General features: G+C 37.8%; 1 protein-coding gene across 2 annotated transcripts; it reads right to left on the reverse strand.

Moving 5' to 3' along the window:
* Window positions 1-266: 266 nt before the first annotated feature.
* On the reverse strand, window positions 267-10,327 carry LOC111334098 (aldehyde dehydrogenase 1A1). 2 transcript variants are annotated; one of them, XM_022939789.2, is made up of 13 exons: window positions 10,024-10,214; window positions 8,501-8,712; window positions 7,587-7,691; window positions 6,835-6,975; window positions 6,187-6,313; window positions 5,642-5,832; window positions 5,356-5,469; window positions 4,837-5,124; window positions 4,504-4,668; window positions 3,966-4,123; window positions 3,720-3,794; window positions 1,409-1,448; window positions 267-578 (listed from the first exon to the last, which is right to left on the reverse strand). In XM_022939789.2, exons 4-13 carry the CDS (start codon window positions 6,943-6,945, stop codon window positions 546-548), a joined length of 1,302 nt encoding a protein of 433 aa, XP_022795524.2. In that variant the 5' UTR covers window positions 6,946-6,975; window positions 7,587-7,691; window positions 8,501-8,712; window positions 10,024-10,214; the 3' UTR covers window positions 267-545. The 2 variants fall into 2 exon arrangements, with proteins under 2 accessions (XP_022795524.2, XP_022795523.2); XM_022939788.2 differs by lacking the exon at window positions 8,501-8,712 and having other exon boundaries at window positions 10,024-10,327.
* Window positions 10,328-14,370: the final 4,043 nt, after the last annotated feature.

Genomic DNA, 14,370 nt, shown 5'->3' on the forward strand with positions numbered 1-14,370 from the left:
CGAGTTGGCAAATGGTGTAGGCGAGTTAAAATGTCAGCGAAATGACCGGTAGCCGCTCAGGGTCAAGTGTCGTCAATCCCACGAGAGACGTGGATAAGACATATATAGAACAGGGTCGACTAAAAAATTTTGTATTCGCTCGTAAAGAGGTGGGTGGGGGGAGAGATAAGTCATTCTTATGAAGTCCCTACCCGAATGGATAAAGTAGTAGTCGAAAAATGGAGTCCCTCCCCTGCCAAAACAATAATAATGTTCAGAGAAGGAAACAGCGTCAAATTTGGCGTTTAACAACAAATGTGAGAAAAAAAAAAAACATCAAAAACAACATCAGAATAACACAAAACAGAGGGAAAAGAGAACCTTATCATAATTATCAATTCATAATTCTATCACACTGATTCTGGCAAGTACAAAATAATTTAAAATTCTTCCAAAGCATATTAAGTGATCCCTTTGTCGGGTGATTGACCTCAATTCTCTCTTTACTTTTATATACGGTCATAAATTTTTTCTAATTTTCATCTGTTGAGTCCGTCTGACGGAAGCTAGGAATTCTTTGATGGTACTTTCATAGTAACCTGTAAGAAATAAAAGCAACATCAATGTGACCATAATTACGATTCTAACCTACTTCAAGGTTCGTATTCTTTGGGGAACAGTCATTATTTATCACTTAAGGGAGGGGGGGTCCGGAGGATTTTAGGCGATCACATGATTTTGAGGCGGATGGGGGGAGGCAGTTGTTTCTGACAGAGTTTAAAGGGGGGACTATAGATGATTGACTGCCAATGAGGAGGTATCGTTAGATAACGACTCTAGCGTTATGGGGGGATCAGCTAAATGTTACTGTGACACAACCAAAATCCCCCTACCCCTTCCCCCAGCGATAAATAGTTACCGATCTTTAGAAGTGCCCAAATTCCACAACCTTTCAGAAACTTTTTCGAGACTTTTCTAAACATTTTTCAACCTACGGTCGAGAAGTTGGTTTTGACGTGACATGAAAACAACATGACAGGGTTCTCTGTACCCAAATAGTAGAGTATAAGACCGCGAAATCTGAAGGACAGCAGTTTGATTCTTCGGGTTGACACATTTTTTTTTTGTGCTTCACTTGTAACAAAACAACTAACACCTTTCTTTATTTTATGATCACCCTCAAAATTAACCCTTTAACTCCCATGAGTGACCAAGGGAGAATTCCTACATATAATATTAGTACAATATCAAGCAGACAAAGAATAAAAATATAAATATAAATATACATGAGAATAAAGAATATCAACTAGGGGATATTAATTCTCTAATTCTCCAAACTAACATCATAGGAATTGTACGGCAGATAGCCTATCTTCCTATTTTAGCGATAAAAATACTCAGGCATTGGCTTTTCTACAGTGCAGCTTACCGTTTTTACTTCCAGGTAGGGTAGGAGGCCATATTCACCCCTGCAAAAGTTTAATTTAGTTAAACGAAATTTAACGAACTAAGTGAATCACCAAGACTCAGCTGAGCAGGCGTTCTAAGTCACAAGCACAAGCTCAAGTGTGAGGCAAAGATTACGTTGCGGAGTGATCTCGCCAGGTGTTCAAAGACAGTGCTCATAGTGGTTGGCGAGAGTACTTGGGTCAATTTCATCCAGGTACGTGCCGCTGGCCTCTCTGAGAACCCCTAACCCGTTAAGGTCTATTCTGTAGCCAATAATAGACCCCGATTTAACTCTATTGAAAACACAAACCCATTAAAGTCAATCCAGTCGTGATAATACGGCCCCATCCAGCGGCACTTCGTCCATTAGCGGCCTATTGCTAGGAAGAACCCCCCTCCCCTGTCTTCAGCTCTGAGAAGTTTGAAGCGATTTTTTTAGGCGTTTTCCCACCACATCCACCCTCATATTCTTCCTTCTACTGATCTAGTCAATATCAAAGGGTGCCTGGAATGGGGCCCATGGCTAATGGACCAATACTCATGGTCTTAAAATAAGTGAGGAGAATTTGTTACCTTTCTATAATGTCAAGAAATGGATAGATATTCTAGTCTTCTCGGATAAGGACGAATAAACCGTAGGCCCCGTCTCCTGCAGGGTTAGGGGTAGGAGACGTTAATTTCCCACGCACACGAGATTACTGTGTGGTGGATGTCCTCCCCTGGGGTGGGATGGGAGGGAAGGTGAGATCGTTACATGGACTGAAGCGGCTGCCAGAGGCGCCTGATAATGCTGACGTCCGATCTCAACCTTATCATTGTAACTAGACACGTTTGTTGTTTAGAGTGCTTAAGACTTTCTTTCTAAGTTAGTGGGAGCTGCCAGTCAATGGAGCAGTATTGTGTCTCTGGGGGCTGGCTGGACATGGCTGAATTAAGTCCTCAGAAACCCTGGGCACCCACTTTCTATTCTTGCTAAGCAGCAGTCACCAACTAATTTTGAGAAACTTTATATCTCAATTTTTTTAATTCATTTGCCTTTCTTTCAAATTTTCTGTCAGAGAAACACAAAAGACTCTAAGGTTATGACAGGACAAATTGTGCTGCTTAGTTGAAGAGCATTCAGCTTTGAATCAAATTATTCAATGCACTATCCAATGAATGTCATAAAAACAACATGGCAACCTCTAAAATGCATCCACTCAAGACATTACAATTTAAGGCAAGAATTCATTCGCTCCAACGAAGGGCTAACGCTCGAAACGTCAGCTTTTGTAATCGTTACGGTGGCCAATTTACCATTCAACTTTGTTGATATATCCAAATTATTTCGTTACTCTCACCGACGCAGCCCCAAACAGTTTCTTTCGAAACCATCAGCCTTTATTCATTTGTATTCAATGCACTGTTTGATTAAGTATTGTATAACCATGAATGCCATAGCACAATCCAATGAATGTCATAAAAACAGCATGGCAACCTTTAAAATTGATCCACTCAAGACATTACAATTTAAGACAAGCACAGCTATATAAATTGCTCCATCTTGAGAAGTTCTTAGTGCTAATATTTAAATAAAAAACGTCATGAGATGATTCAAAGATGATCCAAAGATAAAGTCATGCAGGGGTTAAAAAATAGCCAGTCACCAGCTGTCTACGCCCACGCATAGACCTCTAACAGCCATCTGTTTGACCTGCAAGCAGGCTCTCACATTTGGGATTTGCCTTAGCCCTAACCCTTTAGCCCGTAAAAGTGACCAGCATCTAATTTCTCCTCACAGTATCATAGCTCAATCAAACACAAAATGCATGAGAATTAAAGAAGTGATCATCAACTAAAGAATCCTAATTGATTGTCAAACAAATTCTCCTTATCATTGCCATTGGAAAATACATGTAAAGAGAAAAGTAAGGAGAAGATTCATATTGATCTTAGGGTGTAAAGGGTGAATGCCTTTTTTCCAGGCACAGCTGCCTATCACCATGCCTCCTGGGTACAAGTTGGGCAGCACTATCAACCAGGTTACTTGATGTGGAACAAAGAACCCACTAAAACTTGCCTCAATCCCAAGATGAGGCTTACTTATAGTTGCTCAGTTACAAGGAGTCCCCAACTAGAATATGGGAGGCACAAGAACTAACCAAACTGAAACTTAAATTTTTTATGGAATTCTTTTTCTTCAATTGCAGCCCGATTGTTAACGATCACTTAATTATTTGTTATCACACACAGGTCAAACTATGGTCGTGTCACATATTGGTGCTAAATTATTACAACAGAACTGTAATTACCATTCTCTGCCAAATCCAGACATTTTAAAGCCTCCAAAAGGGGCTTGTGGGGCCCCACATTCATAACAGTTGACCCTGAGTTGAAAGAAAAAACAATACCAACAATAATAACATAAATTAACTATCATGTACTGTATGTATTTCTGAAATAAAAGGCTGATCTATTTTTATTTTGTAAATTCTATAATTTCTACCTTAAACACCCCATTTGGGAATTTCAGAAACAAATCATTTATTTTTACTAACCAAACTGTTCCAGCTTGTAAACTGTGAGAAATTGTTGTTGCCTTATCTATATCTTTGGTAAATACTGCTGCAGCCAGGCCATATGTTGTTTTATTTGCCCTCTCAATAACTTCATTTATATTACTGAATTTGATTATCTGTTGTACAGGACCAAATATCTGTAAAGGAAAAGTCTATTTATCAAAATAAAGAATAAATAATTCCTTGTCTCTACTTTACAGTATTTGCTGTGGTTTAAATTTTATTTTAGTTAATGAAGATTCATGTCTAAACCACTCAAGTTGTAGTCTTCCTTTTTATCAGATTTATCACCATAATTTGCAGTACCGGTATATTATAAATTTCAACTAGACATGCGATACGATATTAAGGGCGGAGACAAAATGTCTTTGTTATTTACAAACTAAAGGATACACTTTTTGAAAATCTCACATTAAGCAGCTCTGTTATTAGTTTTAAATCAGACACCAGTGCATTAATTACAAGTTCAAATTAGTTTTATCATTCCACAAGTTGTTGCAATAAAGATATTAAGTACCTCCTCTTTAGCAATCCTCATATGATCTTTTACATCTGAGAAGACTGTGGGTTGTAAAAAATATCCTTTGTCCCCATATCGAGCTCCACCACACTCAAGCTTTGCTCCTTCCTTTTTTCCACTCTCAATCAGATCAAGAATTTTATTGAACTGTTCTTCGTTAACCTAAACAACAACAATCAGAAGAAAGAGAAATCCCAATTAGGGAAAAATATTGTCTGATTGAGAAACAAATTCCTTGTGTGCAAAATTATGGGAAGAGCATGCACATCAAACAGTATGGAGAACTGATATTCATATCTTAAGAATGAAAAGGTTATAAAATCTTCACACCTGTGGTCCTTGCTCGATGACACGATCAAATGGATCCCCAACTGAACGTTTTTGAGCTCTTTCCACACTCTTTTTCACAAACTCATCATAAATGGTATCTTGTACAAAAGTGCGGCTGCCAGCACTGCAGCACTGTCCTTGGTTGAAGAACAATGCCAAATGTGCCTGTTCCACTGCATAATCCATATCACTATCAGCAAAAACTATATTTGGGCTCTTTCCTCCCAGTTCCAGTGTTACACGCTTTAAGTTGGACTTTGCCGCTGCAGCTTGTATGATCCTTCCCACCTAAAGAGAGACACAAGTTAAGTAGCTGTCTCCCTGCTAGGACTGTTGACCATATATTTCACTTCTACACTTAATAACTATCACACACAAATTTTTATGAATAAACCAAAGAAGAATTGCTTACTAGTTGATTGATTGATTGATTGTCACATTTATTGATTGATAACTATAGATAGATGGATGGGACTTTTGCCGGTTATTTTGTTTGAAAATTATTGACAGCTTGTATACCTCAGTTGATCCTGTGAATGAAACTTTACTGACATCCATGTGCTCAGATATTGCTGCTCCTGCTGTTGGACCATAACCAGAGATGATATTCACCACACCAGGAGGAAAACCAGCCTGAAAAACAAGGACACTCTGAAGTTTTCCTGAAGGTTGTAAATACCAGTAACTCTGCTGCAGTTGACCTAAACAGGGTATTAAATGCCTTAAAAAATGCTGTTACTTAAACTTAAGTGGTTAAGATAAAATGTACTGCTTCTGCCTAAAATAGCAGAAGACTTAAGCCTACCTCTTCAAACAACGATCCCACATAGAGTGCTGTTAATGGAGTTTGCTCTGCTGGTTTAAGTAAAACAACATTACCACAAGCTAGAGCAGGGGCAAGCTTCAAGCAAGCCATGTTAAGAGGAAAGTTCCATGGTACAATAGCTCCAACCACACCCACAGGTTCATGTCTAGTGTACACAAAGTAAGGACCATCTGCATGTAAAAAGTAAAGATTGAAGTTACTAATGAGAACATGTCAAAGAGGCAGAAAAATATTTAAAGTTTTAACTTCAGTTGTAAGTCTTAATACCATTGATACAAATTGCTGTCAGAGCTTTAATCCAGGCCAATTGACACACATTGCTGCCAGAGCTTTAATCCAGGCCAATAGGGTAATACAATTGATACACATTGCTGCTAGAGCTTTAATCCAGGCCAATAGGGTAATACCATTGATACACATTGCTGCTAGAGCTTTAATCCAGGCCAATAGGGTAATACCATTGATACACATTGCTGCTAGAGCTTTAATCCAGGCTAAGGGTAATCAGACAGAATAATACTTACCAGAAGATATAGTCTTTCCTGTTATCTTATCAGCCCATCCAGCATAGTATCTGAAGCACTTCACTGTTAGATCCATGTCATCTACTGAGTCAGTGAATAATTTTCCACTGTCTAATGTTTCCAGGGACTTAATAATAAGATGAGTGAAACAACTTAGTAAAAAGAACAAGCAGTTTCTTTCTAATCCATGTACTTGATTTGAATCCCACTATCACAGTTTTGTCCACACATGTGAACATGCATTTAATTTAGAAGAATTACAAACATAGAAATTAACATTTATGTGCTGATTAACCCATCTGTTGACTTAACATTGTCATATTTCCATCTAACTTCATTTTTTTTTTCCTGGTATTTATATGTGTTTCACACTCATCGCAATCAAGAGAACGAAGAATAAAGTTAAACAGCCTTCACCTTTTACATACAGACCTGCACATTTCACACATAAAAATAATGATTGGTCACGATTTTTACACAGCAGTGGAAATTGCAAAAGCACATTTTCTTTAAGCATGTTTAACAGAAGGAAAAACATACACCACACTGGAAATCCACCTTAACAGGTTTAAGAGCTTCTATACACAACAAAAATGTATAGTATCAGGTTGTGATTGTACTTAATTATAGAAGCATGATTTCACTCACAGCCAGATAGTCCAGATCTCTTTCAATAAGATCAGCAACCTTGTACAGCAATTTTCCTCGCTGGGAAGCATCCATAGTCCTCCAAGGGCTGCCCAGTTTAAAAGCTGCCATAGCCGCATTGACAGCTTTGTCTACATCTGCCTGAAGCAGGAAAGATAATAGGCTTTAAAATGAATATGACCACGCAATCGGCTTCAGTTTCCCTGACTTAAATCCAAATTCTCCTGACTAGCAGTATCAAGCGAGAGTTACTTAATATTTAATTGTTACAATATCTCAAGAGACGACGGCATAATCAGCAGAGTTTGAAGAGCAAAGTTTGGCTGACTGTTTCAATGCATTCCCCTCCCAAATCTGAATTGTCTCAACTGGACACAGTAGCATAGCACTACTCTTGCAGGTATATTTTGGGTACATATGACATGTTGCTAAAAAAATTCTTTTGTTATTATCAAATAAACCCTTTTAACTCTCAGAAGTGTTGATCCATACATTATCCAGCAAACACTGGTAATAAGAATACTCAAACTTATATCAGTTGGAAGTTGTTAGCTTGATCTCACACCAAATTCTTCTAACTAATTCACAAAGAAATGTGCTACAGTTTGAGAGAAGAATTGACAATCAGATCTTGGGAGTTGAAGGGTTTATGTATTATTATCAGTAAAAGACAAAAAATGAATGGTAAAAATGTATCACTTGTTGAGAAAAAAAAAGGAAAAAAAATTAAATGCACAAATTTGTGCATGTACCTTTTCACCCTCTGCAACCTCACATATCTTTTCCTCTGTCACTGGATTGATGGTGGGAAATGTTTTCTTGTTGACTGAGTCCACATATTCATTATTGATAAAAAGCTGTCAGTATATAAGAGAGATGTCAATTGAAATGTAAGGTAAGTAACCTTTAAGATAACAATATTACAGGTAGAATGTGATGATGAAGTCTGATGGTCAGGGTGTCAGTGTAGTCATCAGAGAAGGTCTGCTGTCAGTTGTGGTGACTGACATTTTGAAAACCTGAGCAGAAGTCATCATCAGAGTCAAGAGAATAGTTGTTGTTAGTCAAATATTCTACGTCCAGTTCGTATTAACTGATTGGTCAGTTTTGCCATGACGTTATAGGCTGTAAAACTCAGTTGGCATAAATCAGTTGTGATTGGTTGGTTTTGATCCTTCAGTTAAGTTAGGTTGTTTTGTCAGTTTATTTGTAATGCTAAGGTTGTGAATAAGTGATCTGTGTGGTGCCAGTAGTAGTTGACACCTGTTGAGGGGAGTCTATCCCACTTAAGTTAGTAAACCAGCTTTCCAGAGTCAGTCATTAAAGTAGTTAGTGCTGTAGGTTAGGCATTGTGCAGAGTCCCATTCAATAGTGTGGTTCATAAGTCAATGATGTTCAGCAATGTGATTGTTCACATCACCTTCCAGTCTCTGCAATGTACAAGGCTTGACAGTCAGTTACACGTAACATTTAACAGAATAAACTCTACCTTAATTAAATAAATGGGTAAGAAACAAAATAATTCTCTTATGTCTGTCAAAACCCCAAGATCCTGTTACACTGTCCAGTGACTAAGTAACAATACAATTGTGAAATTCAAAACAGTCAGTCATGGTAACAAAAATTTAGTAGCATGATAGTATTGTCATTATTGTTTGTGACATACCTGGATTGCTTGAACGATATTCAACCACGTTCAACAATAGTTAAAAGTCAATCTTATATCATTTTTCCAAGTTTATTCTTAGAATTTTGGGACTCAAGTGTATTTCTTGTGTTGACATGATCTGGAGAGCATGCCAGGTGTATACTTGAATCTTTCTTTTATAGCACATGTGCCCACTACACATGCCAGAATCATAACAGTGTATGCAGCAACTGCAATATTAATAATGGTAATTGAACTGAGTGGAGTGCAATTTGGGCTGAAATTATGCACGATTTCAAAATCGAATGAGCGCACAGCACAAGTTCAATTTGAAATCACAAGTATGATTTCAGACCAAAATTGCACGACACGAGGTTCAATTACCACTTTATTACATCCATTTTGAAATCGCCCAAATATAGGACTTGGTCAATTCAAATATTTTATTGATGCAGTACTGAGCTGGTTTTTAAATAAAAAGCACAACCAGAAATGCTTTTACATCTTATTTTGTATGCAAAACAGAAAGACTTTGACGTCATGTGTCAAAAACTCAGTCAAGCGTAAAATGATGTGATTTACAGCAAAAAATGGGGCGATTCGTGAATAAATCACACCAATTAGAGCCAATCAGATTACAGGGAGCACCAGTGATTTCAGAATGGACGTAATAAACCCGTTAAGTGATTACTGTGTAACCTCTCCCTATAATATCCATACATCATCCAGCAAACAGGTAATGAGAATACTCAAACTTATCAGGTAGATGATGTTATCTTGATCTAAAACCAAATTATTGAAACAAATTTGCAAGGAAATATCTAGCAGCTAGAGGGGAGAATAAACTAGCATATATTGGGAGTTAGGGGGTCAAAAGAAGTAATAATATTGGAAAACACATGAGAGTTCTTGACTTTAAACCATATTATTGAATGTGAAATGGCATTTGACAAGTTCTCTCATATTAAACTGACTCAATGATATAAAGAGACGAGAATCTATTGCAGGGGAGGGGGCTAGAATAATGAAATGCTTTTCTTAAAAACGGGTTCTGTTATACCTGTTACTGGTAAAATACCTGTCAAACGGTAGTTAGTAAATTCAAGAACTTTCTCAATGCAATTGAACTTTGTAAATTTATCGTTTAGCTTTCTTGCCTGAAGGTGAGGTATTCAAACCAATGTGTTGAATCTTAACACAATCGGACTGGTCAGATTTCAATTACGCTCTTGGAGAGGACATACCCCACTTAGATGTTGGTTCGTGTCTGTTGAGGGTTATTCAGTGGGGGGGATGACAAGACGTTTTGCGACTTTCTATCTACTGCTGCTTGCCTCACCTTTCAAGACTTAAATTCAAAAACAAAACCAATGCATATGAGATTCTCTTATCAGTTTACGAAGAATATGGCTTCCACGCGCGTTTTATAAAATTGAGCTCAGTGGATTCTATGGAAATCGTTTGGGTCGAATGCTCGATTGCTCCGTTACTTACAATCACTACACTCCTGTGGAAATTTATAATGTAATAATATAACAAACCTTTGTGAACTTGATTTCTGGATTCGTTATAGCTTGAGACATTTTTAACCGTTGTAGGTGTTAATTTGTTTGTTGCCGTTTGGAAAATTTGCAATCAGCTGATGAGTGAGTGACCTGTGAGTGAAGCAAAATCCCAAGGCTAAATCGTAAGCGGTTGCTTGGAAAGTGGAAGAATACATCATATAAGCACTGTGGTTTGAAAGCAGTCCACAAGGCGAAGAGCGAATGCATGTAAGCTGTAAAAGATACATTCGATGAGGAACAGCTTTAAAAGAATCCCTTAACACAAGAGAATGTTAGCTGTTTATATTATCCTGCGAAACACAATTTATCCCTCCATCCGTAACAACGTCTCTTTTGCAAATACTTTTGGCAAATGTTGCCAAACAACGATTAAATGTACCTGCTCTCTCTTAAGTTACTCACGGTGTTTTTTTGCCTCATTGATATTCAAAATTTTACTTATTCGGGCTCTTCATTATCCGGAAAACTCATTCCCCCCACGTCCGGACAATTGAGGTTCGACTGCAACTCGTTTTAACGTAATCAAGTTATAATTAAGGGTGATTCAACACAGATGCTGGCGTAAAAACGTATCACCTGATCACTGTGCTATAGCCATAACAACAGAATAGGCATTACGTACAGGGTTTCTATATCCCATTTATTCATGATTTCATTTTTGTTTAACTCTAGGGACTAAATACACTGTATGTGTGTTTTTTATAATTGCTCTGTTCCAAAAAATGGACAGTTTTTGTTAAAAATTCTTATCCTTCCACAAAACGCGCGCCTATATCCTTTTAAAATATAATAAACTGATTGTTGGGGGTATTTATAATATCTTACATGTGTAGCATTTAAAATATCTAGCAGCAGAGTCTGTATGACTTTTCAATGTCAAAGAAATCGGTTTCCAACAAATGCAACCATAAATCAACATCAAACAACAACAAACATATGAAACATATGTATTAACTGCGGTTATGAAACGTATATGTGCACGATCCTTCGCAGTAAAGCACTATTTGAGCAATAGTGAAAATCAGACCTGAAAAAAATTTGATGGCCTGCTCCCAGTTGCCTTGTTAGCTCAATTGGTAGAGCGCTGCACTAGTATCGGAGAGGTCAGTGGTTCGAGTCCCGTACAGGCCTGAAATTTTTTTTCAGGTCTGATTTTCACTATTGCTCAAATAGTGCTTTACTGCGAAGGATCGTGCACATATACGTTTCATAACCGCAGTTCATACATATGTTTCATATGTTTGTTGTTGTTTGATTTATCATCTACGGGTTCATGTCGAATTAATTTGATGGCCTGCTCCCAGTTGGCTTGTTAGCTCAATTGGTAGAGCGCTGCACCAGTATCGCAGAGGTCAGTGGTTCGAGTCCCGTACAGGCCTGAAATTTTTTTCAGGTCTGATTTTCACTATTGCTCAAATAGTGCTTTACTGCGAAGGATCGTGCACATATACGTTTCATAACCGCAGTTCATACATATGTTTCATATGTTTGTTGTTGTTTGATTTATCATCTACGGGTTCATGTCGAATTAATTTGATGGCCTGCTCCCAGTTGGCTTGTTAGCTCAATTGGTAGAGCGCTGCACTAGTATCGCAGAGGTCAGTGGTTCGAGTCCCGTACAGGCCTGAAATTTTTTTCAGGTCTGATTTTCACTATTGCTCAAATAGTGCTTTACTGCGAAGGATCGTGCACATATACATATATAAATCAACATTTTAACATGATTTTGAGTACAAGTTCAGTTTTAAGATTTGATAACTCATCTTCAATATTCAGCTCAAGGTATAAAGGTGAATTCCCATAGGAAAATGAATTTAAGTCTTGATTAAATGAAATGAATCTTTATATTTACAAGCCAACTGTGACAATTCTAGTTAAAGTCCTCGAAAACCCACATCGGCAGATATGACTTTGTAATAGTAGTCACAGCATCCTTCGTTTTCATATGAACTAGCAAATCTTAGCTCATTGGCTTCGTCGATTGTCTTGATTCGCTTGTCATTTGAACATGGCAGACACCTGGTGGACAGCTGTAGTCTCTCTCTCTCTCTCTCTCTCTTGGCGACACGACCTGTGCTCGGCTGAGATTTCCCGATAGCAGTAAGAACCATTTGCTTCAACATCATTTTGGTTTTACAGGCCCACATTCCTGGTGGACAATTTTCAACGTCTCGTTTGTTTTTAAAAGAGGAGTCCATGGATTCTATGTTCATTTTCAGAGCCCTTTTATTAAAGAAAAGGACAGCGGCACCGGAGATATCTCGCCATCCATCTCCAACCTCTGACCGCTTTTCAGTTTGACAGCTCCAGACTCCAGGAGGGCAAGCCTCAGAATCGTGTCGAGTCGCTGATAGTTTTACTTTCCGCTTGATATCGATGAGGCCGGCAAGAGCCAACTGAATGGAACAGACAGTAAAAATGACAAAAGTAGCAAAAAAGTTCATTTCCAAATTGGGTAAAGGTATCGACGAAGCAACGATTTTAACAACCTTCTAATGCTTGATCATTATCTGCTCAATGGAATGTTACTTTCGGTTCAATGGATCTTTCATGATCTTTTTATTGACGGACCACAGCCGGGCTCCGAAACGTGAAATTCATTCCATATCACCAAAAGCTGCGTCCACCTCCTTAAAATGTTCTTTAGTAATAATAAAAATTTGAAACACTCAAATTGGAAAGGTGCGCAATCTTTACGTATGAAAAAAAAAACTAGAAACACAATGCGAATTTGTTGAACGAAGGCTGTGACAACTCGGCTAGCTTAGAGAAATATCAAACTGTGTCGAAACTGATCCGGCGTTGCTTTGTTTTTGCTTTATTTCGTTATGTGGTTTGTCCAGAATACTCGTTCTACTGTCTCAACAAATCAGATTTGAATCTCAAACCAATTGAATTTGATACTCGCGTTTTTTTCCCGTGCTTCAGGAAGTTTGCATGTTTTTACTTCGAGTACTCATTGGCTCCTGGTGATGTTTTCCTTCTTACTTTTGTTCCTAACTTAGTCATCCACGTGTTTGAATAAAGGTTTGTCTACCTTTATTGTTATCTGTGTAGTTTTATTTCACGCTTTAAAGCCGGCTGGGGAATTCCACATCGCCAACAGCTGCGATCTTTTCTTGAATGTGTTGGAATATTAAGCCTCAAGCAATGTTCACGACGGAGAAAAAGGTTAAATGGTTCAGGAGAAGCCCTGAAGAAAAAAAATTCAATTTTTCAATCACTGAACCAGCCTACGAAAAACTGCTAAATTACATTCCACGTACAGTAAAACATTGCTGAATTCGATGATCCATTTTTTTTTTTTTTTGGTATTCGGACTCATCTATATGGATACTGATTAGTCACAGTCCGTTACAACTTTTTTTTCATAAAAAAGCACATGTAATGAAACATGCGTTGCAAATGAAGGGGGAAGGGGGGGGGGGGACAAAAACTACAAACACGGAAAGGCTTATTATTTGACAGCGGCTTCCCGAGGAACTTTGTATCGGCCGCGGCCACCCATGAAACATGGCGGGAAAATTAAATATTGTAAACACAAAAAATATATAGAAAATACAGAATTCACACTTTTTTCGTGGAGTAGATAGAGATTGATTCCTGGTGATATTTTGCAAATTCTGGAGCATTTATAGTCACTCAAAGGTCCAAAACTTTGGAAATATTTTTCCTTTCATCAAATGCATGGTCCGGATTTTTGATAGTGACGACTTTTAATGGTAAAAACCATTGTTAAAATTAAAAAAAGATCCAGTTTGTATGACTAGATACCTCTTTTTTCATTTTTGTTATGGGAAATACCAAATATGGTCGTGGTTCAAACCATATAAAGGGGGCATGAATCGAACAAACTTGACCAACTGTGATGCCCGCCAGGGTCAAGGAACCGAAGTTAAGGGGGTTGTGAAGTTGTCCTTAGCAAGTCCTTAGCAAGTCCTTAGTACAGACTTGTACCCTCCTTATCACGGCTGAAAGGGCAGTACAGTGTTGACCCTAATCAACTCATGCAGCTTCACAGGAAGATGAAATCAGCCATGTGAACACGCTGTAAAAGCTTAAAAGAAACAGATTTACATCAGCATTTGAGGTTGATATAAAACGTGTTCTTTATTCGTAAATAATTTCAGCGGCAACTGTGGACAATTTATGCGTAGTGATTTGAGAACGTGCTTTAATTCTTACATATTATTAATAAAATGATATCAAGAGAATATAAGGTGACACGTATTACCTTTTAAGTCAATAAGTTTTATTTTTGGCTCGTTAGTATTCACATTTTCGATTATTCGGCTCTTAATTAACCAGACTATTCATTCCTCA

The sequence above is a fragment of the Stylophora pistillata genome, chromosome 4 (assembly GCF_964205215.1).
Source record: "Stylophora pistillata chromosome 4, jaStyPist1.2, whole genome shotgun sequence".
In the NCBI taxonomy this organism is placed as follows: domain Eukaryota; kingdom Metazoa; phylum Cnidaria; class Anthozoa; order Scleractinia; family Pocilloporidae; genus Stylophora; species Stylophora pistillata.

Excerpts from the sequence above, each read along its gene's own strand:
- LOC111334098 (XM_022939788.2), bottom strand. The coding sequence starts at position 10,065 with ATGTCTCAAGCTATAACGAATCCAGAAATCAAGTTCACAAAG. Across the intron at positions 6,314-6,834 it reads GAGATCTGGACTATCTGGCT|TCCCTGGAAACATTAGACAG; the intron begins GTGAGTGAAATC and ends CTTATTATTAAG. Across the intron at positions 5,470-5,641 it reads TGGGATCGTTGTTTGAAGAG|GCTGGTTTTCCTCCTGGTGT; the intron begins GTAGGCTTAAGT and ends CTTGTTTTTCAG.